General features: G+C 46.2%; 1 protein-coding gene across 4 annotated transcripts in view; it reads left to right on the top strand.

The window, feature by feature from the left end:
* LOC147024172 (tyrosine-protein kinase receptor Tie-1-like) overlaps window positions 1-25,508 on the top strand; it is a 145,113-nt gene that overhangs the window by 28,325 nt on the left and 91,280 nt on the right. For 3 of the 4 annotated variants that reach the window (XM_085883827.1, XM_085883825.1, XM_085883824.1), the window contains exons 4-7: window positions 21,895-22,053; window positions 23,430-23,561; window positions 24,531-24,668; window positions 25,303-25,422. In XM_085883827.1, coding sequence (XP_085739953.1) covers window positions 21,895-22,053; window positions 23,430-23,561; window positions 24,531-24,668; window positions 25,303-25,422 — 549 coding nt within the window. The remainder of the gene's footprint in view (window positions 1-21,894; window positions 22,054-23,429; window positions 23,562-24,530; window positions 24,669-25,302; window positions 25,423-25,508) is intronic. The other variant, XM_085883826.1, reaches the window with a different exon arrangement.

Genomic DNA, 25,508 nt, shown 5'->3' with positions numbered 1-25,508 from the left:
GAAGCACCCCCCTTGCCACTCAGACATGACTGGGAGCTTGTGGGTGGTCGGGACACGTCGGGAGCTCTGTCTGCCACACGCGACCTGCTCTCCCGACGCATGTACCTGCACCAGGGCCAGCTGAAGAGAGCGAAGAAGATGATAGCAAGGAAGGGGATGAGGAGGAAGACAATGATGTACAGAGGAGGAGGGGGGATTCATCGGAATCTGATGATTCAGAATCTGGTGAGGCACAATGCTCTGATTCGGACTGATCAAATCTCTCAAGGTCATATTGATTCATCAGTTACAATGTCATAACAATGTGAAGTATGACACAAAAGCATAATTGGTGACTTCTAAATATGTTTTTTTTTAATGTTTTTTTTTCTAAAATGTGTTTCATTTGTGTTGTGGTGTCATTTTTATACAGAAAATGGTCAAAAAGTACCATTTTCAGGGTAAAATGATTTTGTATTGACATGTTTTAAGTAGTTTCATTTGCAAACTGTTCAAGTTAGAGCTATTAAAAAGAGCTCATTTTGAAGTGTAATGAGTTCACTTGTCCTGCATTCATCAATTTTATATATATATATATATATATATATATATATATATATATATATATATATATATATATATATATATATATATATATATATATATATATATATATATATATATATTGTTGCGGTTGAGGAAATTCGCAAACCACCATTCAGGTCCCATAGGTGAGATATCTCTGTAAGTACATGTGTAGTTAGCCCCAAACCCGTTGTTTAGAGGGAATAAATGTGATTCATTCGGGCTGCGACCCTTTGAGATAGCCGTTTTTCTGTTCTATCTTTATTTTGAACCAACCACGAACCAACCGCCATCACACAGCAACCACCAACCACAATGCCGCTTCACAACAACAACAACGCCAACAGCCACGACCTTAACCTTCACAACTCGCTCCCGCAAACATCGCATCACCGCCATTCCAAACGTCGCCATGGCCATAAACCACCACCATAAACCCTCCACCACCCTCACCTCTCCTCCTTCTACCGCCATTCCCGCACCACTTGTGAGCACTGAGTGTCGGGCTGTCCTGGGCTCGTGCAAGATGCGCGCCGAGCCGTGAGTGCAAAATGCAGCCTTTCCAAGGAGAATTCGGATCAGGAATGCTACACGCCCACTTCTGATCCGTCCAATCAGCAAGCGCGGGGCGGTTTGGCCCCGCCTCCAGGCGCGTCGGTGTAGAATCGCGATATGCAAATTCTAGGATCAGGGGAGACTCACGCCGCTTTTCCTCCATCCAATGGGCGAGCGTGGCTCCACCCCCGAGCTCGTTCTGATCCAGAAATTTGCATATGGGTTCTCCTGCCGGCCTATAAAGTGCCGAACGCAGGGCGAATTTAAGAGTCTGTCGGGGTTCGGAGTCTGTCGGGGAGCTGCAGAGAGAGGAAGCCTGGAGCCTGGAGCGCGGTCGAGTCGGTTTGAGCGCAGAGTCGGCCTTGGAGGAGCGGGGAGTGAGTCGGGAGGCGAGGGCGTACAGGTGGTTTGCTGCAGTCGGCTGAGGAGAATGGGGGAAGAGACCGAATAGCTCGGGTCCGAGGCAAGGAAGACTGCGGTCGGCGACGAGCTCGCACTGGAATCGCTCGTCGCGGGACGCAAGCAAGCCAGCTATCCTCTTTCCCCAGAGCATCAACAATCCCCCCCCCTTTTTCCCCCCGCGCTGAGATAGTGCGAAAAGGGGGCCCCGTTCCCACCCCACTCCAAGCAGTGCCAACGAAACCCACGAAGGAGCACGAAGTCGGGGCACCGCCGCGCCGCCACATTTGCGGCTCATCACAAAGACACGGGTAGGATCCACCCGGTCTCGCGGACCTGACCGCTCTTTCAGGTCCCGCGCAAATATTGGCCCACAGGCCCCGTCTGCCCCCTTGTCTTTGAGGGTGGCCCTCTTCTTTTGCTTTTGAGTAAATGTGTTGTTGGCGCCGTCTGTAAAGTAAAACTGTGTAAGTGTTGCCGTGTGCACGCGTAGTCGGTTGTAGATCTGCATTGTTGTATTTCTTTTGTTGCAATTGCTGTAGGTGCATTCTATTTAATTGTATATGTGAGCTCTCCGTGTGCCGCGGAATAAATGTGCATCATGTTGAACTGTTTTCCCGTTTCGCTTCGTCTTTTCTTTAATTGAATCTCCATGTTGCTTCACGTAAAGGGTTGGTAGTGGGCTTAATACGCCCGATAATTAATCGGAACCGTCGAGGCCGACGATAACACCGCTCGGTTATCCCGATAGTACGGAACGGGTCGCTTAAGTGGCCCGTGTCCGGAGTCGACCTGCGGCGAGGTACGATCGCCCGGTCTACCCTCCGCGCGGGTACTTAGGTAGGTCGAGTTTGGCGAACAATCCTATCCCACGCGGGGGGCCGATTGACACGATGGTGGTGAGGCCGAAAGGCCCACCCGTGACTAGCTCCCGGCGTTAGTCCGAGAGGGTCACGACAGAATTGTCCGTCTGGTGGGCGACGTGCCGCGATTCGAGTTACTTGGCCGTTCGCACGCCGGCGGGCGCGAATTCGCAACACTGGTGTCAGGTCGTGGGACACAAACCCATCCCCCTTCTCGCGACACTGGTGTCGGAGAGCGGGAAAACGGGCTCTCCTGTCTCCAGCTAAATTCACGGGAATCGGTCCAGGGGTGAGAGGAGCGATCCCCGATCCCTCCAAATTACAAGCAGGCCAAATTAACCTTTTACGAGAAATAAGATGGAGTCTCAAGGCGAGCGGGAGCCGGGGGTATTAGAAATGAATGTAGAATTGTTAGAATCCATGGTCCAGGATGAGAACCCCAAGCAGGAAATGCTGGTTGTACAGGACGAACTTTACCCCCAACTGAACCCAGAGTTCGAAATGGGCGCAGTGGCTGGGGTGGCGGACGAACGGCCCCCACGTGCGAATTCGCCCACGGATCGGACGATGGAAATGTTTGAGGCATTGATGAGAAAAATGGATGCGAATACACAACAAATGAAAAACGAAATAAAAGGCATGAATAAGCAAATGGATACGAATACGCAACAAATGAAAAACGAAATAAAAGACATGAACGAAAAGATGGATACAAATACAAACAAAATGAAGGCGAATTTGAAGGAAGAAATGAAAGAACTGCGGGGTGAGACGCAGAACATGGGCCGAAGCCTGCAGGCGGGCATGAAGGCAGTAACCGGGGAGCTTAAAATGGCGATGCCACGTGTGGGAGCGAACGAGCTGGGAGGGGGTGCAACGGTTGTCAGGCCCGCGGTGGAGGTGGGTAAGGACAAATTAATTTGGGAGACGTGTTGGGCGAGGGTCGTGACGGTGACCGAGAGGGAAAAAATAAATGGGGAGACCGAAACATGTGAGACGAGACACGAGGTGACGACGGAAAGGAGGAAAGAAATAATAGTTGAGACAAGGGAGATAACAAGGGAAGAGGTGACTGAGTTGGCAGAGACACGGGAGATGGGAACGATAGAGGGAAGACTACACGATGAAGACGGGGTAAGTGACGCACACACACACACGGAGGTAGTGGAGGATAATGGGGGTGAGCTGGCGGACTGGGTAGAGACCCAGTGCGAGCAGTTGGATAGCCTCCTCCAGGAACGAGGGGAGGGAGTATGCCCCCTTGAGGCGAGTCATGACCAGGTGGGTTCGGTCGTGCTTTGCGAGTTCGAGGGGAGGAGTGCTGCGAACGGGTGCACGGAAAGCTTGGGGGGTATAGAGGCCCTGGAGCCCCTTGTAGGGACGCGAATCCCCAGTGTGGTTGTCCCGGTGTGTGCGGTGTCGAGGTGTGTGTTCACGAGTTTGGCGAAATGCGTGCTGCAACGCACGCATCGCACGAGTGCAAGGGTGTGTGTGAGAGCGACCGGGTGGGTGACAAAGACCCCGTGTGTGGAAGCGACCCCGTGTGTGAGTGGTGTGGTGGCGAGTGTGCCGGAGTGCGTGCTCCCCAGCAGGCCGTGTGTGGATGAGACACCGCGGGCGAGTGCCCCCGCGTGTGTGAGTGGTATGGTTTGTGTGAGGGAAATGGCACGAGTGAGTGAACGGCCGAGTGTGAGGGAGACAGCGTGTGTAAGGTCGCTGTATGCGAGGGAGATGATGGTGGGCATGCGGAAGCATGCAGCCACGTCTCCCGGTGTGAATGCAATGGAGTGGAGAGTGAGTGTCGTGACACGCAGGTGTGCGTGGGTGGAATGGCGACGACAACGGCGACAGAGGGACAAGGGCCGGGTAGTGGCCGTAGATGTTTTGAGCACTGCACCGGGTTCACCCAGCAGCGAGCGCAAGGTCCGTGCTGTGCAATGCATGAGGCCGCCACGTCCTCGCTTGCGGGAGTGAAGCCCGGTCCGGAAACGCCAGCGGTGGATTTGCCGATCCCGCGGACGGACAAAGTTTAGGCAGGATTATGGATTCGGACCGGATGGGTTCTCCACGCGGGCGTGTGTGTTAATCTCCAACGGGCAGAGCACATGTGTTCGCATGGGGAACCCCTCGAGACGTGGGGCTTGTGTTTTTTTTTTATGCGCCGGGTGACGTCATGGCTGCGTGTGTGGTTGGAATCCGGCAGGAGGGTGATTCCTTGCCGGATGGTACCGTCCAAGAGGGACGAGGGACGCGAACAGCTGCCATGACGTAACGCCACAGGTGCGCGGCTGTGAATTGCCGCGCTGGTGCGCAGGTTGCGAGTTGCCGCGCTGGTGCTGCGCGATGGAAGGAAAAAAAACAAGCCTCACTTTCGGGTGAACAGGATTCCCGGGCAAGGGGTTTAAGACCCCCTTGGCCTGGGCACAGGATGACACTAGTTAGGGGGAAGGGTTAGCTTAGTTAGACCGGCTCCACGGGGCAGTGGTAAGTCCTCATGGGGCGCGTGGAATGGATTAGGTAGAGGGATTGTAGCAAGATTTAGGTTGGGAAATTGATTAATGGGATTATTTGGAGACAGTGACAGACTGTGGATGTGTAGAGGGGACGTAGTTTAGCTACGTAGTGTTAAAAGGAACGTGCTGTAGTTTAAGGGACGACGTGGGAGCACGAGTTAGTTAGGGGATGTAGTTAGCAGGATGGCAGAGTTCAGCGGTGTGTGTGTTGAAGGGTTGTGAAGTGGAAACGTGTACATGTTGAGTGAGTGAGGCCAGCGGGTCTGTGTGAATGGAGCGAATGAGGAATGCATGGTGCGATGAGTGATTGGGGGGAGGAGTGACTCCCGCCCAAGGGACCCCGGGGTCAGTGTAGAGTGAGTTAGGGGGTTAGTTAAATTGAAAAATGGAGGTCGTTTTGTTGTTGGTGGGAAAGTAGGCTCGATACCCATTTGGAGGGGTGCAGGAGCCCTGTTGACGGGCTTGGGAGCGTGGCTGCGAAAGGTGAGTATCGCTGAGTGGGTACCCCGGGCACCAGGCTAGTCGGCCGTAGTAGGCCAAGGGCCCATAGGGGGCCGGGAAAGCGTAGTGGGCACGGGTGCGTCCACTTGGTGCGGGGGCCCGGGGCACCATTAGCCGCGTGGGCAGTGTTGTGGGCATGGGTGACCCTCGGAAAGGGGCCTGGGAAGCCAGCCTGCCACGTGTGCGTTTCAGGGGAGGTGCCATGGGGGCACTCCCCGGTGTTTAGGGAGCTGGTAGGCTCGGAGGCAGTGTCGTGGCCGGGGGTGCCATAGCTGGAGATTCGGCAGAGGGAAGTGCCTGCCAAGGGGAGCCACGCGTCCCAGCCATGAGACCGTGTGAGGGCACGGGAAGAAAATTGGGGGGTGAGGCCCAAAATTGTAAGGACACCAACACAGGCGACGGGAATCTGGGTTTTTAGAACCAATAGCTTAAGCGAGAGGCGCTTGGTGAAAGCCCCGGGGTAGTTTAAAGGTAAATGGATAGGGTAGATTAGGAAGTGTACCCCTCCGCACCATCCATCCCTTCGCTCTCGTTGTGGGCCGCTGGACCCACTTTGGGAAGAAAAAAAAAAAAATCGCTGAACTCTGGGGAGGCCATTCTGAGGCTTCGTTGGGCCTCGACACAGGACACTAGCTCTCCCTTATTCCCCTCCGGGAAGGGAACGTAGGGGTTGGGAGTAGGCTAGGTGACAGGATAGGTTAGCCAAACAAGGACGATAAAGGGGGTTAGGGGACGATTTATAGTAGGGAAGTAAAAATAAAAACAACAAAAAAAAAGTTGGGACTAGATTGGGTTTTGCAGGTTGGGGGAGTGGGTAGGTACAGTGACAGGCAAAGGCGATAGGTGGGAGGGAGACAGTAGGCAGGTCTGAGCCCGCCTTCCGAGTGGTCAGCACCACCGCACTCCCTCCACCAACTTCCACTGACGGGCAAAGGCTGGCCAGCTTCATCTGCTGGCTGTGTTGCTGCAAGGCCTAAGCCGGCCCACTTCATCTGCCGGCTGTGTTTTGCTGCGAGGCCTGTACCGGCCGGATCGTCTGCAGCTGTTTACTGCAAGGCCTGTGCCGGCCAGTTCGTCTGCCAGCTGTGTTTACCTGCAATGGCTTTGTTCTGCAGGCTGTGGTTGCCTGCTCACCTTTGCCATGCCATGCCCACGGGCCATGTTCACCAGTCCCCGTTCAATTTTGCTTTGCCCCCCCCCCCCGTTCATTTCCATGTGCGCCAGGATCAAGGCAACAGTTTGCAAGCTGCGAGAGCTGCCCCTGTTGGCAGCTACAACAAGGGCCTGCAGTGGCAGCCCGTGCACCGTGTTTGCGTCCATCCATTCATCCATTCATCCATCCATCCATCCATCCATTGTGTTCATTGGGTGTGCCACTTGAGCTGGCACGGAGACCGTTTGTGCAGCCCGTGCACCGTTTTGTTGCTTGTGTCAGTGCCCGTTCAGTGTTCTGCAGGGACTGCCTTGCGGGCAGCCACTCCAGGAGACTGCATTTGTGCAGCCCATGCACAGTTGTGGTTCACTGCGTTCAGTTCAAAAGGGAAGGCCTTGGACTGCGTGTGAGCAGCCGGCCACGTTCCCTGTCACCTGCATTGCTTGAGCCAGAGACTGCATGCGAGCAGCCTGGCTCCCTGCTAACTGCTTTCTTTTTGCAGAGTCCATTGATCCTGGGCCATGGTTTAGTGTAAAATTTGTAAGTTTAGGTTAAGATGTACTGTACATATGAGTGCGCCCCCGGCATGTCTGTCTTAGCGCCGGCAATTTTATTTAAGTCGTCTGTGTGAGTGGGTTTGTTTAGTTAGTTACTCAGCCCTCAGGTTATTTATTTTGGGGACACGAATACCATGAATGTCGCACTCAGGGATCCGTAGGTAAAACGTACTAGGGCAGAACTACACATGATGGCACACGAGAATTTGATGACTCAGGACGAGTCTGTAAAAAGGGGAGCGGGTAGTGTTGCGGTTGAGGAAATTCGCAAACCACCATTCAGGTCCCGTAGGTGAGATATCTCTGTAAGTACATGTGTAGTTAGCCCCAAACCATTGTTTAGAGGGAATAAATGTGATTCATTCGGGCTGCAACCCTTTGAGATAGCCGTTTTTCTGTTCTATCTTTATTTTGAACCAACCACGAACCAACCGCCATCACACAGCAACCCCCAACCACAACGCCACTTCACAACAACAACAACGCCAACAGCCACGACCTTTACCTTCACAACTCGCTCCCGCAAACATCGCATCACTGCCATTCCAAACGTCGCCATGGCCATAAACCACCACCATAAACCCTCCACCACCTTCACCTCTCCTCCTTCTACCGCCATTCCCGCACCACTTGTGAGCACCGAGCGTCGGGCTGTCCTGGGCTCGTGCAAGATGCGCGCCGAGCGGTGAGTGCAAAATGCAGCCTTTCCGAGGAGAATTCGGATCAGGAATACAACACGCCCACTTCTGATCCGTCCAATCAGCAAGCGCGGGGCGGTTTGGCCCCGCCTCCAGGCGCGTCGGTGTAGAATCGCGATATGCAAATTCTAGGATCAGGGGAGACTCACGCCCCTTTTCCTCCGTCCAATGGGCGAGCGTGGTTCCACCCCCGAGCTCGTTCTGATCCAGAAATTTGCATATGGGTTCTCCTGCCGGCCTATAAAGCGCCGAGCGCAGGGCGAATTTAAGAGTCTGTCGGGGTTCGGAGTCTGTCGGGGTTCGGAGTCTGTCGGGGAGCTGCAGAGAGAGGAAGCCTGGAGCCTGGAGCGCGGTCGAGTCGGTTTGAGCGCAGAGTCGGCCTTGGAGGAGCGGGGAGTGAGTCGGGAGGCGAGGGCGTACAGGTGGTTTGCTGCAGTCGGCTGAGGAGAATGGGGGAAGAGACCAAATAGCTCGGGTCCGAGGCAAGGAAGACGGCGGTCGGCGACGAGCTCGCGGTGGAATCGCTCGTCGCGGGACCCAAGCAAGCCAGCTATCCTCTTTCCCTAGAGCATCAACAATTCCCCCCCCCCTTTTTTCCCCCCGTGCTGAGATAGTGCGAAAAGGGGGCCCCGTTCCCACCCCACTCCAAGCAGTGCCAACGAAACTCGCGAAGGAGCACGAAGTCGGGGCACCGGAGCGCCGCCACATTTGCGGCTCATCATAAAGACACGGGTAGGATCCACCCGGTCTCGCGGACCTGACCGCTCTTTCAGGTCCCGCGCAAATATTGGCCCACAGGCCCCGTCTGCCCCCTTGTCTTTGAGGGTGGCCCTTTTCTTTTGCTTTTGAGTAAATGTGTTGTTGGCGCCGTCTGTAAAGTAAAACTGTGTAAGTGTTGCCGTGTGCACGCGTTGTCAGTTGTAGATCTGCATTGTTGTATTTCTTTTGTTGCAATTGCTGTAGGTGCATTCTGTTCAATTGTATACGTGTGCTCTCCGTGTGCCGCGGAATAAATGTGCATCATGTTGAACTGTTTTCCCGTTTCGCTTCGTCTTTTCTTTAATTGAATCTCCATCTTGCTTCACCTAAAGGGTTGGTAGTGGGCTTAATACGCCCGATAATTAATCGGAACCGTCGAGGCCGACGATAACACCACTCGGTTATCCCGATAGTACGGAACGGGCCGCTTAAGAGGCCTGTGTCCAGAGTCGACCTGCGGTGAGGTGCGATCGCCCGGTCTACCCTCCGCGTGGGTACTTAGGTAGGTCGAGTTTGGCGAACAACCCTATCCCACGCGGGGGGCCGATTGGCACGATCATGGTGAGGCCGAAAGGCCCACCCGTGACTAGCTCCCGGCGTTAGTCCGAGAGGGTCACGACAGAATTGTCCGTCCGGTGGGCAACGTGCCGCGATTCGAGTTACGTGGCCGTTCGCACGCCGGCGGGCGCGAATTCGCAACAATATATACATATATATACATACATATATACATACATATACATATACATACATATATATACATACATATATATATATACATACATATATATATATATATATATATATACATACATACATATATATATATATATACATACATACATATATACATACATATATATATATATACATATATATAAACATATACATATATATAAACATATATATAAACATATACATATATATAAACATATATATAAACATATATATATATATATATATATATATATATATATATATAAACATATATATATATATATATATATATATATATATATATATATATATATATATATATATATATATATATATATATATATATATATATATATATATATATATATATATATATATATATATATATATATATATATATAAACATATATATATATATATATATATATATATATATATATATATATATATATATATATATATATATATATATATTACTAGACGACCCGTGAACCTGTTGGGTTCCCGTTGTGACAGCAGTTGATGAAAAAAAAAGACAAAATTTTAATATTATTTTGTGGTCAAACTTTAACTTGAAGAAAATTTGAGCATTTACCTGAAGAGTCATCGTTCGGCCAACTGGTTTCTCGAGGTATATCAACACATTCTCCATGGCTTGTCCTTGCGCTTTATGGATCGTCATCCCAAAACTTGACTGAATCGGGAATTGATTTTTTTTGTAATTTATTTTTGTTGCCCGATTTGAACGAATCTTGAAACTGCACACTGCAGGAGAATGGTGAGTAAGGTGGCCCAAAATTTTTTTGCGCTATCGTGTACCGTTTTGGCTGTATTTTGAGAACATACCTACATGTATATATTGTTACGGATTCGCGCCCGCCGGCGTGCTGACGGCCACGTAACTCGAATCGCGGCACGTCACCCACCGGACGGACAATCCAGTCATGACCCTCTCGGACTAACGCCGGGAACCAGTCACGGGTGGACCTTTCGGTCTCACCGCGATCGAGCCAATCAGCCCCCGCGTGGGATAGGGTTGCTCGCCAAATTCGACCTACCTAAGTACCCACACGGAGGGTAGACCGGGCGATCGCACCTCGCCGCAGGTCGACTTCGGACACAGGCCACTTAAGCGACCCGTTCCGTACTATCGGGATAACCGAGCAGTGTTATCGTCGGCCTCGACGGTTCGATTAATTATCGGGCGTATTCAGCCCACTACCAACCCTTTACGTGAAGCAAGATGAGGATTCAAAGAAAGAAATGACGAAGCGAAGCGGGAAACAGTTCAACACAAAGCACATTTATTCGCGCTGAACGGAAAGCACACATATTCAATTCCACCAAAAGCACATAGAAAAGGAAAAGAAACACAATGCAATTTTACACAAAAAGCAAATGCGACAATGCAGATCTAATACCGATTACGCGAGCACACGGCAACACTTATACAATTTTACTTCACAGACGGCGCCGACAACACATACCCAAAACCAAGGAAAAGAACACCCTCAAAGATGAGGCGGGCCTGAGGCCGAGACCGGGTCGGGCCTACCCGTCTGGTGATGAGACGCGGAGCGGCGATGGTGCCTCAACTCCGCGGGCCTCGTGGGCAGTGTCTGGTAGGGGGTGGGAAAGGGGCCCCCTTGGTCGCACTATCTCAGCGCGGGGGGAAACAGGAGGGGGTTGCTGATGCTCGGGGGAAAGGAGGATTTCTACTCTGCCTCGAGTCCCGCGATGAGCGTCTCCACCTCGTCCAGGTCGCGCCGTCGGCCTCCCTGGTGTGCAGCTCCCGGCACGACGCAAGCACCCCCTCGTCTGCCCTCGCCGCCTCTCCACAGCTCCGTCCCCTTCGCTCCGACTCCAACGCACACGACGACGACCAACTCCTTCTTGCTTCTTCTTCCCAACTCCACCGCCCGCGAAGTCTTAACTCTCTATTAACTTGACTGACGAACGCGGTCGCTTATATAAGCCCCGTGGCTTCGCTCTCTCATCTTTGACCCCCTGCCTTCGACCTTTCACCTCGCTCCCCATTGGCCCGAGAAAAAGTGGGCGTGAATGCTTTTTGATCCATAAATTTGCATATAGCGATCGCCCTCCAACGCCCTGGAGGCGGGACCAAATCGCCCCTCGCGCACCGATTGGACGGAACAAAAGTGGGCGTGTGTCGTTTTTGATCCGTTTTTGGAGCTGAAAATCCGTGGTTTTGTACACGCTGTTCGGCGCGCGCCCTGCACGAGTCCAACACCGGTACCCACAAGCGGCGCAAGAACGGTGGCGATGCGACGGTTTCGAGGTGTGACGTGAAGTGGCGCCGCGGTGGGTGGTTGATGTTGTGGTTGGTGGTGGTAACAATGGCCGTTGGTCCAAAATAAAGATAGTAAAAGAAAAACGGCTATCCTGAAGAGTCGCAGCACGCATAAATGACATGTATTCCCACTAGACAACGGGTTTGGGCCTAACTACACATATACTTACCGAGATATCTCACCTAAGGGACCTGAATGGTGGTTTGCGAATTTGGTAACCACAACAATATATATATATATATATATATATATATATATATATATATATATATATATATATATATATATATATATATATACATATACACAAGATGAGAGTTTTAGTAATATACTTGATGACCCGTGAACCCGTTGGGTTCCCGTTGTGACAGCGGTTGACGAAAAAAAATTATTTCAAGAAAAAAATAAAAAGATAGCTCCAGCGAACTATACCATGGAGGTTGTTTGCATTGATCAAATACTCCTGAAAAGTACTTGACTGAATCGGGAATTGATTTTTTTAAATAATTTTTTTGTTGCCTGATTTGAACGAAACTTGATACTGCACACCGCAGGAGAATGGTGAGTAAGTTGGCCCTAACATTCTTGTGCTATCGTGTTCCATTTTGGCTGTATTTTGGGAATATACATACATACACACAAACAAACATACATACATTTATACAAGATGAGAGTTTTAATAATATATAGATAGATAGATTCATCAGTTTACTTTACTTCAAGAGATCCTTATTGAGGTAGTTGCTTTAGGACAAAAGTTAGTTTTCACTCTACCGGATGGTGGCCATCTTGGATTTCTGGGTCAAAATTATGGTGTAACGTCATTACTTATGTCAAATTTGGAATCCTTGTGGTCGACTTACCAGAAAAAGTGTTTTTGTCAATGATTCTAGGTGCTCTGGTTCAAAACTTAATTTTTCAAGATGGTGCCGCCAACCTCGCTTGGGCCTCTGGCAAAAAATGCCGGGATTTTTGGGAGGAACATGGGGGCTAAATTTTTTATAAAAGGTCAAGAGAAGTCAAATCAATCGTCAAACCTTACTAGCCAGAGAATGGTCATGGAATTGAGGTTCTTGACCTACTACTATGACTTTTCCTAGCCTGCACAATGGTGGAACAAGATTTCTAAATCATGATTTGCACACATGTGGGATTTTTGTTGTTTCTTACCTCCACCACCGAAGGTGAAGGAGGGTATGTTTTCACTTCTTTCTGTCTATTTGTCTGTCTAAGTGCAGGGTGTCTCAAAAAGTTGTTGACAGATTTCTGATGAAACTTGGTGGACAGATTTGTTGTGCAACAAGGAAGAAGTGCTTCGATTTTGGTGAAGATCTGAATCAGGATCTGAATACGATAATTATTTAATTTTTAAAGTGATTCTTCAGCATTGAGAGATCGGGTTAAAAATGCTATAATACTGTACAGCAAGATATTTCAAAAATGTATTGGGCCCGATATGTTCTCGTGGAACAGGCATTACGTGACGGAGTTATGTGCTCTACCTAGTGCCCTTCTAGTTGAAGGCTGGGGTCATGATATTTTGCATTTAAAGTTGAGGTAATTTTGTGAGACGTGTTATATTTCTTTCATTGCTTTCCCCAGTGGACTAGTATCTCAAATACTGATTTGATGTCCTCACTTGTTAACTTCTTTGTTTGAACTACTTCGACATTGCAGTCATTTCAGCTCTTTCTAGTTAAACCTTTTCAGGTTTGAGGTCTTCCTGGTGCGATTTGTGGCAATGTTACTAATTCCATGTGAAATATTTATGTCATCACAATTTTGAAGTAAACTTCATATTAAAACACCCTGATGTTAAATTTGGTGGAATATCTTCTCTCACTATTATAAAAAAAAGTGGTTTAGAGTTTCAAAAACCCATCACGACGAGATGTGATCATCATTAATTTACAATGTACATGCTGAGATACAGAAATATATGGGAAACTGGGGAGCATTACGACATCCTCGCTCTCTCAGCTTTCTTGGGAAATAATATGAACTGTCAATGCTCATTTTAACTGGCAAGGATTTGTGTGCTCAAGAGTCACACACACAAGTCACGCATTCAAATGCATACTGAGGGAGCAAACAACAAAGGACTTGACATCCGACAAACATTGCCTTGGGGATGTTACTTCCTTAAACACACAGGGTGCTGACAGTCTATTGGTGGACCTTTCTCTCTAGAATCATCAGGGCGTTTAAGGATAAATCTTCCTCCCCAAGGGACGCACGGTGTTTATCCGAAATCTATCCTCTAAATGCTGAGTGTCACGTACGCTAGAAAGCAGCACGTACTTCAGCATGACATTTTAAAAATCTTCAGTACGACTCAGCCAGCATCGGAATCCAACTTCCCAGCCGAAGAGCAAATGCTTTCACGCCAATGCCACCGAGTCTGGTGAATGGCACAATTGTCTGTTTATTTAAATTTTTGTGTTTGTATCTTCATTTTACAGGGACTTCCCGTATGTGACTGCATTCCACATATGTGTGCTCAATACAGTACAAGTATGCTTGTTCGTACAGCTGTTTTCATGCTTTTGGCCTTTCACACTTTGTGCACTAACAATTTGCTTCACCTGGACTGTTTGTTAACATATTTTATTTGAAACTGGAAAACTGAATCATGAATATGAATATGAAAACAAATATGTACTTTGGATTAACCAAGACTTATGTATCACCAATTTTTTTTTTAATATCAATTATTCAAACTTAAATTAAACCCCATGCCATCAGAAGCAGTGCAAATATATGAGAATGTCTTCAATGCTCCTTATTCCAATTAATTATCCACACTTCTATAACAATCACACGTAAAGTCTCAATGTTTTATCTTATAAAACCATTCTCCTTGAACTTCACACTTAATGCCAGCAATATTGTTGTACTTTCTACCCACAAGCACAGATTACGCATTACGCACATCTTACAATAATCCATGAATGTAACCGGCAATGCTTTCTACCTGCAAGCTCAGATTACACATTACGTACATCTTACAATAGTCCATGAATGTAACCGGCAATGCTTTCTACCTGCAAGCTCAGATTACGCATTACGTACATCTTACAATAGTCCATGAATGTAACCGGCAATGCTTTCTACCTGCAAGCTCAGATTACGCATTACGTACATCTTACAATAGTCCATGAATGTAACCGGCAATGCTTTCTACCTGCAAGCTCAGATTACACATTACGTACATCTTACAATAGTCCATGAATGTAACCGGCAATGCTTTCTACCCACAAGCTCAGATTACACATTACGTACATCTTACAATAGTCCATGAATATAACCGGCAAAGCTTTCTACCTGCAAGCTCAGATTACACATTACGTACATCTTACAATAGTCCATGAATATAACCGGCAAAGCTTTCTACCTGCAAGCTCAGATTACACATTACGTACATCTTACAATAGTCCATGAATGTAACCAGCAATGCTTTCTACCCACAAGCTCAGATTACACATTACGTACATCTTACAATAGTCCATGAATGTAACCGGCAAAGCTTTCTACCTGCAAGCTCAGATTACACATTACGTACATCTTACAATAGTCCATGAATGTAACCGGCAAAGCTTTCTACCTGCAAGCTCAGATTACACATTACGTACATCTTACAATAGTCCATGAATATAACCAGCAATGCCTTCTACCTGCAAGCTCAGATTACACATTACGTACATCTTACAATAGTCCATGAATGTAACCAGCAATGCCTTCTACCTGCAAGCTCAGATTACACATTACGTACATCTTACAATAGTCCATGAATGTAACCGGCAATGCTTTCTACCTGCAAGCTCAGATTACACATTACGTACATCTTACAATAGTCCATGAATGTAACCGGCAATGCTTTCTACCTGCAAGCTCAGATTACGCATTACGTACATCTTACAATAGTCCATGAATGTAACCGGCAATGCTTTCTACCTGCAAGCTCAGATTACGCATTACGTACATCTTACAATAGTCCATGAATGTAACCGGCAATGCTTTCTACCTGCAAGCTCAGATTACACATTACGTACATCTTACAATAGTCCATGAATGTAACCGGCAATGCTTTCTACCCACAAGCTCAGATTACACATTACGTACATCTTACAATAGTCCATGAATATAACCGGCAAAGCTTTCTACCTGCAAGCTCAGATTACACATTACGTACATCTTACAATAGTCCATGAATATAACCGGCAAAGCTTTCTACCTGCAAGCTCAGATTACACATTACGTACATCTTACAATAGTCCATGAATGTAACCAGCAATGCTTTCTACCCACAAGCTCAGATTACACATTACGTACATCTTACAATAGTCCATGAATGCTCAGATTACACATTCTACAATGCTTTCTACCTGCAAGCTCAGATTACACATTACGTACATCTTACAATAGTCCATGAATGTAACCGGCAAAGCTTTCTACCTGCAAGCTCAGATTACACATTACGTACATCTTACAATAGTCCATGAATGTAACCGGCAAAGCTTTCTACCTGCAAGCTCAGATTACACATTACGTACATCTTACAATAGTCCATGAATGTAACCAGCAATGCCTTCTACCTGCAAGCTCAGATTACACATTACGTACATCTTACAATAGTCCATGAATATAACCGGCAATGCTTTCTACCTGCAAGCTCAGATTACACATTACGTACATCTTACAATAGTCCATGAACGGTACTGGCAATGCTTTCTACCTGCAAGTTCAGACCACGCATTATGGACATCTTACAAAAGTCCATGAACTTTCTACCCGGCAATGCTTTCTGCTTTCTACCTGCAAGTACAATGCTGGTACAGGAAACTCGACCAGACTTGATAATGGATACCATTGTAAACAACTACATCATGGGGATATCAGAGGGGGGGATGTTGGGACTTTCAGGCACTTGTCACGCTTCAGGCTAGAGCACTCTTCTTGCAAGATGCAGTTCCTGATTCCTTGTATGTAAAAGTGGTTGATGTAAGACAGAAATATCTTGATGGTTTTTCCTGTCCATGAAAGCCGACATAAATCCAAAAATTCCTCTCATGCATCTGACATATGTACAAGCTCATTCATAAATTTGAGAGAACTACTATGCCAACTACTATTTTTTCATGCCATACTCTGTCCATTAAGTCCGTTTTCGGGTTATTTTCGTCAGTCCAATGTTTTCGTTTAAAAAAAAAAAAAACTGACAACAAATATATAGTGTCATAATCAAACAAATGACTGATCATAATGCCAAACATACTTTATGTTGATGAACTTGTGATCATCTTCTGTTACCAAAGGAGGAGTGTGTGTGTGTGTGTGTGTGTGTGTGTGTGTGTGTGTGTGTGTGTGTGTGTGTGTGTGTGTGTGTGTGTGTGTGTGTGTGTGTGTGTGTGTGTGCATCACAATATATTCTAAAGGGTTTCCGCTATCATAGGGTAATAAATATAATAGAGCAAGATCATTTGGAAGCATTCAAGACCATTGGAATCTCCAGCCACGAAGCTCAGTCTATGCGCCTATCACCTTCTCATCGCAAACTGGTCAGAGGTCTCTCTGTCTCCCCCCTCCCCTCCCCCCACCAAGTTTCTGTATGGCACATGCAGTCTGTCAGCAACCCAGTTTGGGGGGTTGGGAGAGAGAGGGGTGGGATAAGGGTGAGAGAGGCAGAGGAGTGGGAGAGGGGAGGGGGAAAGGGATTCCGGCAGATGAGACGCCCAGTTTAACGTCCATCTGAGAGACGACATGCACATTCATGAATCACCCTGTGAAACACTGGGATGACAGTTTATAGCTGGGTCAGGATTCAAACCCAGGCTAGACAGCTTAGAGTGATGTGGGGATTCATGACTTCATGACAACTGAAAACATTTTTTACTCTGTGATCATCTCCATTATAATACCAAGCTTGCACACTAAAAACTCGGCTCGCCGTCACACGATCCCTATGAAACTGCTGTGGCACTTAGCGGACATGCCGACAATGTTTGGGAAGTCTTGGCGTTCCATAGTACCACTTGCATTTTGCACAATGCGTATTTTTGTCATTCCCCGTGTACGGTCTGTCGTCTGCTACCAGCTATGTTGTACTGCTATCCTGTGCATGTGCACGGGTATCGCCAGTATAATTTATTTGGCCTTCCTTCCCCCGTATCGAGCCGAGGTATCGGCATTGATTGAAGGGGGATTGAGAGAGGTATGTGTGAGAGGAGGATGCTGCACTGTATTGGGAAAGAGTAGAGCGAGAATGGGACAAAGAGAGAAAGGGGTGGGTGCAGGGGAGTTAGCAGTGAGAACATGTTTCGCTTTATGAACAACAACACACACACACACACACACACACACACACACACACACACACACACACACACACACACACACACACACACACACACACACACACACACACACACACACGTGCCTGGCCGATATTGGCAAGTTGGAGTCGGTGTAATTGCTAACTACAGTACGTACTGTAAAACCAAAAATGTTGAGCAGCTTAAACTGAAAAACAACGTTGCGTTTGTATAGACGTTTCAGGGATATTTTCACAAACATTGTGTGATCGGTGGAAAAAACAATTGGCTCGGTAATTTAGAAAACACCTTAATACGGCAAAGGGCTCAGAAATCTGGTGTTATTTCACAACTCACGAAGAATGATGGAACACGAACAACTCGCTCAGAACGACAGAGCACAAGCAACTCAATCAGAACAAGGGAGCACAAACAACTTGCACAGGACTACGGAACATGAAAAACTCGCTCAGAACGACGGAGCATTAACAAATTGTTCAGGACGACAGAGCATGAAAAACTCACTCAGGACTACAAAGCACGAACCACTCGCTCAGGACGACGGAGCACGAACCACTCGCTCGAGACGACGGAGCACGAACCACTCGCTTGAGACGACGGAGCACGAACCACTCGCTCGAGACGACGGAGCACGAACCACTCGCTCGAGACGATGGAGCACGAACCACTCGCTCGGGATGACAGAGCACAAACCACTCCCTCGGAGGACAGAGCACAAACCACTCACTCGGGAGGACAGAGCACAAGCCACTCGCTCAGGAGGACAGAGCACAAACCACTCGCTCAGAGGAAAGAGCACAAACCACTCACTCGGGAGGACGGAGCACGAACCACTCGCTCAAGACGACGGAGCATGAACCACTCGCTCGGAGGACGGAGCATGAACCACTCGCTGAAGACGACGGAGCACGAACCACTCGCTCGGGACGACGGAGCACGAACCACTCGCTCAGGACGACGGAGCACAAACCACTCGCTCGGGACGACGGAGCACGAACTGCTCGCTCAGGACGACGGAGCACGAACCGCTCGCTCAGGACTACGGAACTCGAACCACTCACTTAGAACGACGGAACACGAACCACTTGCTCAGGACGATGGAGCACGAAGCATTAGCTCAGGATGAAGGAACACGAGCCACTCGCTCAGGATGATGGAGCACGAAGCATTAGCTCAGGATGACGGAGCACGAACCACTCGCTCTGAATGACGTGGCGTGGCAAAATCATCTGCAGTGATTGAATAATTTGCTCAGAATTATGTCGCGCAGTCCCACTATCGACGATTGGGTGCACTGCAAGTGGTTTCAGCACTCAATGAAGCAGTCCAATTAAATAGTTGACAAGGAACGGCTTGCCAGGCTGTGGCTGCATACCATGTTGAATCCCTTTAACTTTGAAGGCGGTCTTCACCAAGCACACAGTAGTTAAAGAAATAAAATGAATTAGTTCATATAATGACTTTATCCATAACAAATGTTGCTGTTTAATGCAGAACAACCCTGTAGACATCGCAAAGTTCAATCACCTGTGAAATAAACATTGCACATAATCCGCCATCTTGATCTGCGCATGCGTCACGTGGTACATCGGTTTGCGGTCCGCGCAAACATTACTCTTTTTTAAAACGTCCATTTTCTTTTTACCAGATTTGCTTTGATTCTTTGATTCCCTCGCGAAAGCTCCGAAAATATAGACACAGATCTGGCAGATACTATGGATAGGCAGTCCATCTGGGGGACAGGGTGCAAGCTGTAGCGAGGAATGCATTAAATCATATAGCTCAATGAGGGTAGTTAATTTTGGTATGTTATTAAATTTTTTGTTTAATCAATATAATTCTCCAAACAGTAGGAAAAGATCCGTTTAATGGTTTCAAAATTTCACATTTTCTTGTGGATCTACGGAGGAGGGACATTGCCTTGTCACCCGTGATATAAATATCGCAGATATTCCGCCATTTTGTCTGCTCGTCTGTGCACGCGTCACATGGTACATCGGTTCAGGGTCTGCACAAACATTATCACTGTTTATTAAAACGTCCACTTTTCACGTAATTTACTTTGATCCTCTGTCGAGCACCTTGTGAAACCTCTGAAAATATAGACACAGATCTGACAGATGCTATGGATAGGCAGTCCCTCTGGGAGACAGGGTGCAAGGTCTGGCAGTGAATGCATTCCATCATATAGCTCAATGAAGCTGGTTAGTTTTGCAATGTTCCTAAATTTTTTGTTTCCTCAATGCAATTCTCCAAACAATACAAAAGGATAAGTTTAATGATATGGAAATTTTACATTTTCTTGTGTATCTATGGAGAATGAGAGAACATAGCCATGCTTGCTTAACGTAAATATGTATATCAGCTTCATTATTTATTTACATGATCAGTGTTCACAACAGATTTCGACACTTATTTAGTCCGGACGATATCTGATCCGAAAAACCGAAATAATATTTCGATGATATACTTTAATTAGTCCATGAGATTAGATCGTGGAAAATCATATCGTATAATGCATGAAATCTCTCCAAGCTCTTAATTTGAAAACTATAGTGCGTACAAAAGCGATGTATCCAGCGATTTGAGCTATGATGAACAGGCATTCGATAATATGAATGAGGAAAGTGAAAAAAAAAAACTTTATAGCAAAGAAATCGTTGCGGCATGTCGCAAGTGAAGGGATGGCTGAGCAGGCCTAAAAACATGGCGGCTTCAGACTCCAGCGAGGTTATCCAGAAAACGCCTCAAGACCCCAGAGAGTGAGGTGGCCGAGGATCGGCTGATGAACGATATAATTAAACAAGGCCGTTAATTATCTTCAAAAGGAGTGTTTTAATTAACCCAAACACCCAATTTTCAGCCATGCACTTCCTTGGAGTTTTCTTGGTATGCATGCAAAGTTTCAGGTTGCTCGGTTTTATAGTTTTAGACTTTTGGAGGAGACACAGTGACACACACACACACACACACACACACACACACACACACACACACACACACACACTGACATTTATTTGTGGAGATAGATGTATGAATTCAGAGATTAAAACTAAAGTGAGACAGCTCAGAGGTTCGTGTCAAATTGAATAATGTTGAGGTTTTTTTTAATTTTTTTTTTTTTAATGCCATACACGTTTTAATTTAAATGGTCAAATGTCTCGACATATAAGGGTTGCAATATTTTTCACAAAGTACGAACAAGAAGCATCACATGTATTATCTCATTTATTTCACGACTCAGCTTGGAAATTTCCTTTCGTCATACATCGAGAAAACAGAGGTTGAAGGTGGATTTGTCAACCGAAAAAACACCGTTTTTGAAAAAAAAAAAAACTCATGAATATCCGATGGTGATGCAGATGGAGTAGAACCTACTACCATCCTCATGGGGCAGCATTGGCTTCTACTGGGCTGACAGCACAAGGGAAAAGTGAAAATGGTCTGGGAAAAAAGTTTGTTGTATATTTCACTGGCCATTTATACAGTATTTGTGGCATGCCCTTATGGAGCTTGTGCCACATGGACATTCTGGGCACATGCTCAGCATCCACCTATGCATTATATTATAATAATAATAATAATAATAAAAATTCTTAGAATCCTAATTTTAACCCCAACACCATTATTCGCTGTCTTTCTTTTCCTCACACTTTCCTTCCCTTCCTTTTTACCTTATAACCACCCCTCCAAAGGTCATTTTTATTTCAATGACTCTCTGCTCTTCTCCTTTATACTTAATATGGATATGGCATATAAAAACTTAATTCTTCAGTGCAATACATCCCAAATGTAGGGTAAAACGGTGCTTTCTAAAGCTAAGGTTGAAATTGTTGGGATTCAGATTATAGCCACAGGTGCAACAATATACGTGCTTCAGAACTGAGTGACTATGATGTCCCATATGGGTCTTAACAGAAGCATGTTACACCTCATGAACCCTGCTAACTATACACCGTGCATGTGGGCAGCAGAGCACCTGCACACCATGGTACCCCGAGAGGAGGTGAGCGGGGTACGGGCCGTTCTGACAATTGAGAACGCTCAGCCACAGAATGCTGGGTTTTATGTGGTGAGAGGCATCAGTCAGGATTGGTCTGAAGCTGCCATCATTAATCTCTTTGTTCGAGGTAAGGTGGGAAGGCAATTTCAAAACAATAACATGACACTTGCATACACCATGTATAGAACATGTAATCCAAGAAAACAGTTGTGAGCATTTTATTTGATTAATTTATAGTTTCGAGAGCAAAATGTCAAACTGTACTTCAGGCTGTTCCTTTTTCATTTCGACCCTTCTCTTTGGCCGATTTTTAGATCAGTCATCCGTCCATAAATTGGTTCATCGGTCCTGTTCGGTGCTTTCCTTCGTTAGTGATGCTATTTTGTATTTGATATCGTCCTTGTTGATAGCATTACTAATCATGTTTCATTTTCACAAATAACTTCCTTAATCTTTGCAAACTAGCAAATAATCCATCCTTATGTACGAGTTGATTTGAGTTCATTTTTATTATGACTTGTCAAACAGCTTCCACCGGGTGGCACTATACAATACACATTTACATAGAGAGAATTGGGGTGAACCCCCACACCCCAACCATGAACCCCCAGGTCTATGAATTTTCTTTACTCCCTAAAGCCTTCCTGGGCACAAACTGAGTACAACCACCAGCTTTTCAACTCATTCCATCCAGGGGTTCAGGAGTGCATAGAAGTCAAACAAACAAACAAACAAACAAAAAACAGTTTGATATTTAGTACAACAAGGAGCTGATGCTCCCGATCCTCCACCTTTGGGTGGTATGATGAATCGATCTGTGAAAAAGAGAGCTAAATCTTGAACGGTTTCTGAAATATCGCATACGCAAGCAAAGCTACTGAGATGGTTGCCATGGCAACATCATTCAGCCAATCACAGCCGTCATCTAATCAGGTTGAGATAATGTCATGCGGAATAGATATCAGTCAGTTGGTTGGTCGGATGGAGCTCATTTTAATGTCCCCTTTCTCCGACTTTGTCAGAGGGGTGGGGGACAATAATTCCCCTACTTCAATGATGTCTATGGTTTTGATCCAGAAAAGTGGGGTACTTTATTATGACTTGTATCATCACCTCACACAGGGTGCACCACTATACGATGCATATTTACAAACAGAGAAACGGGGTCATCCCCCAACCGGGAACCCGAGGGACTATTAAAAAAAAAAATTACCACCGAAAGCCTCCTCGTACATACCCCGAGTACAACCTGCATTTTTCAACTCATTCAGTCCAGTAGTGGAGGAGTGCATATATATATATATATATATATATATATATATATATATATATATATATATATATATATATATCAAACAAACACAAACTCACACTTCTCGTATTTTATATATATATGGTGTGATGACTTCTTGTCATGTTCGACAGACTGCATTTTTATTTACAAAACAATTCCTCATCTTCAATATATTCTTAAGACCACTCTTTAACGCTGCTCTATTGCAGATTGTGAAGCAGGACGTTGGGGGAACAACTGCGAAAAGCATTGCCCAGACTGTCTTAATGGCGGTATTTGCAACACTGAGACTGGGAAATGCATCTGTGCTCCTGGCTTTACTGGATCTACCTGCCATATTGGTTTGTTTTTCTCATTAGAATCTACATCCAATTTCCCTGGTAATTGTCTTCATTACATTGTTATTACTAGTAGATTACCCGTCCCATTGATGGGTGGCAGAGGTGGTGGTGGTCACGTGATTTTGTTGTCCTTTGTGGTTCGGAGATCTGCAGTGGTGATTTCATTCCTTTTCCGCGTGCTTTTTTTTTCTTTCCAAATGAGGCATTGATACCTGAGTGGCTTTTATGGGGTTGTAATTGAAGATAGTCATGCGGAAACACCGAATATATTGTCACAGCATTTTTTTGAAAATGTATTCCAGAAACAGATGATAATGAGCAAGTATGTACATTTGCGCCCATGAGCTAAAAAGTATTGTGATCCAGAGTGGTGTAAACCAAGTACAATATAACTGAGTTTCATGGACCATTGATGCTTCGTCCAGGAGGAGATAACAAACACTTTGCTCCATTATAGTAAAAAAAAAAAAAACTGCCATCCCTGGTCTATTCTATGGTAGGCACGTGATAGCACTGGTCCAATGATGTTCAGTGATGTCCCTCTGGCGTCATAGCTAATACACGGCGGCCTTGGCTTCACTTTTTAACCCCACAAATTTTTACACATTCGCTCATGATAGCGAGCTATAAAGTATGGCAATCCAGAGTCATGTATACCAAGTACAATATAGCTGAGTTTTGTAGACCGTTGACGCTTCATCTAGGAGGAGATAATAAAAAAAAATCCTCCTCCCCCCCCTCCCCCCACTCTGTTAGTCTCAGTCTCAGTCTCAGTCTCACTCTCTTTTCTTCATCTGCATCCTGGTGTTGTTCCCACTGTCCCACTGTCAGTTGCCCTTTACCCTCTCACACTTCTCTCTGCATGAACCTCAATCTTACGCAGAAAATATGGTTCATAGCTACGATTCTATAGTGCCTTATTGTCCTTCATTTCCCCGTTTTGCACACTATTCTCACTCCCTTGTACAGCCTGTGCACAGCTGGGTATGGGGCCTGGGTGCCACATTCCTTGCTCTCGACCACTCTGCGCTGGAATCCGTGTGTGCCAAGATGACCCTTACGGCTGTTCTTGTTTTTCTGGCTGGACTGGGCCACGTTGCGACAAAGGTATATATTTGCTGAATAACAGCAGTGCAATTTATTTTACACTATGCATAATTAAAAATAGGACTGCATGCCCTGAAGCTCACCTGGATCAGGAGTAACAATCACTCAAACACCTGCCACAAACCCCCCATGACTGATTTTTTTTTTAAATGTCATGAACAATCTTTAGTACATCAGGGATGATGAAGTTTGTGGTCAACTTTCATCAAAATCGTGTGTGTAGTTTCATAGAAGAGCAAATACCTATTTTGGGGGGCTCAAACCCTACGCAGACCCCCTCGGCCCTGATTTATTTTAAGCCGTGAAAAAACTTTGGTACATCATCAGTGATGAAGGTTGTGGTCAAGTTTCATCAAAATGATGTGTAGTTTCAGAGAAGAGAGTAAATACCTTTTTTGTGGGGGGGAGGGGGGGGGAAATCAAACACCTCCACCTCCCCTGTAGACCACTTTAATGAGTGCAGATTTTTATGCGGCCAATACATTTTTGTACATCACAGGTGTTGAAGGTTATGGTAAAGCCCCACAAGCACATGGGAATATTTGTGGCCGTTAAAGAAGAAGATATTGTCGATAGTTATTAAAAATGCAAAAGGATTCATTGATGCGTAGATTTTTTATGTTGTGTGCAACAGAATGTGTCGATGGTTCCTTTGGGCCCAATTGCCGTCTACAATGCAGATGTACACCTGAGCAGCACTGTGATCGACACCAGGGATGCATCTGCCCTCACGGCCAAACGTGTACTCATCCTGGTACTGAACACTGACCCTAGACAATCTCATACCATCCTCAAAATCACAGAATGAAAATTTTAAATGTATTTCACATTTTAACTTCT

The sequence above is a fragment of the Eptatretus burgeri genome, chromosome 6 (assembly GCF_056783735.1).
Source record: "Eptatretus burgeri isolate ZD-2024b chromosome 6, Ebu_testis_v1, whole genome shotgun sequence".
In the NCBI taxonomy this organism is placed as follows: Eukaryota; Metazoa; Chordata; class Myxini; order Myxiniformes; family Myxinidae; genus Eptatretus; species Eptatretus burgeri.
This window is presented reverse-complemented; position numbering and strand designations above follow the sequence as displayed.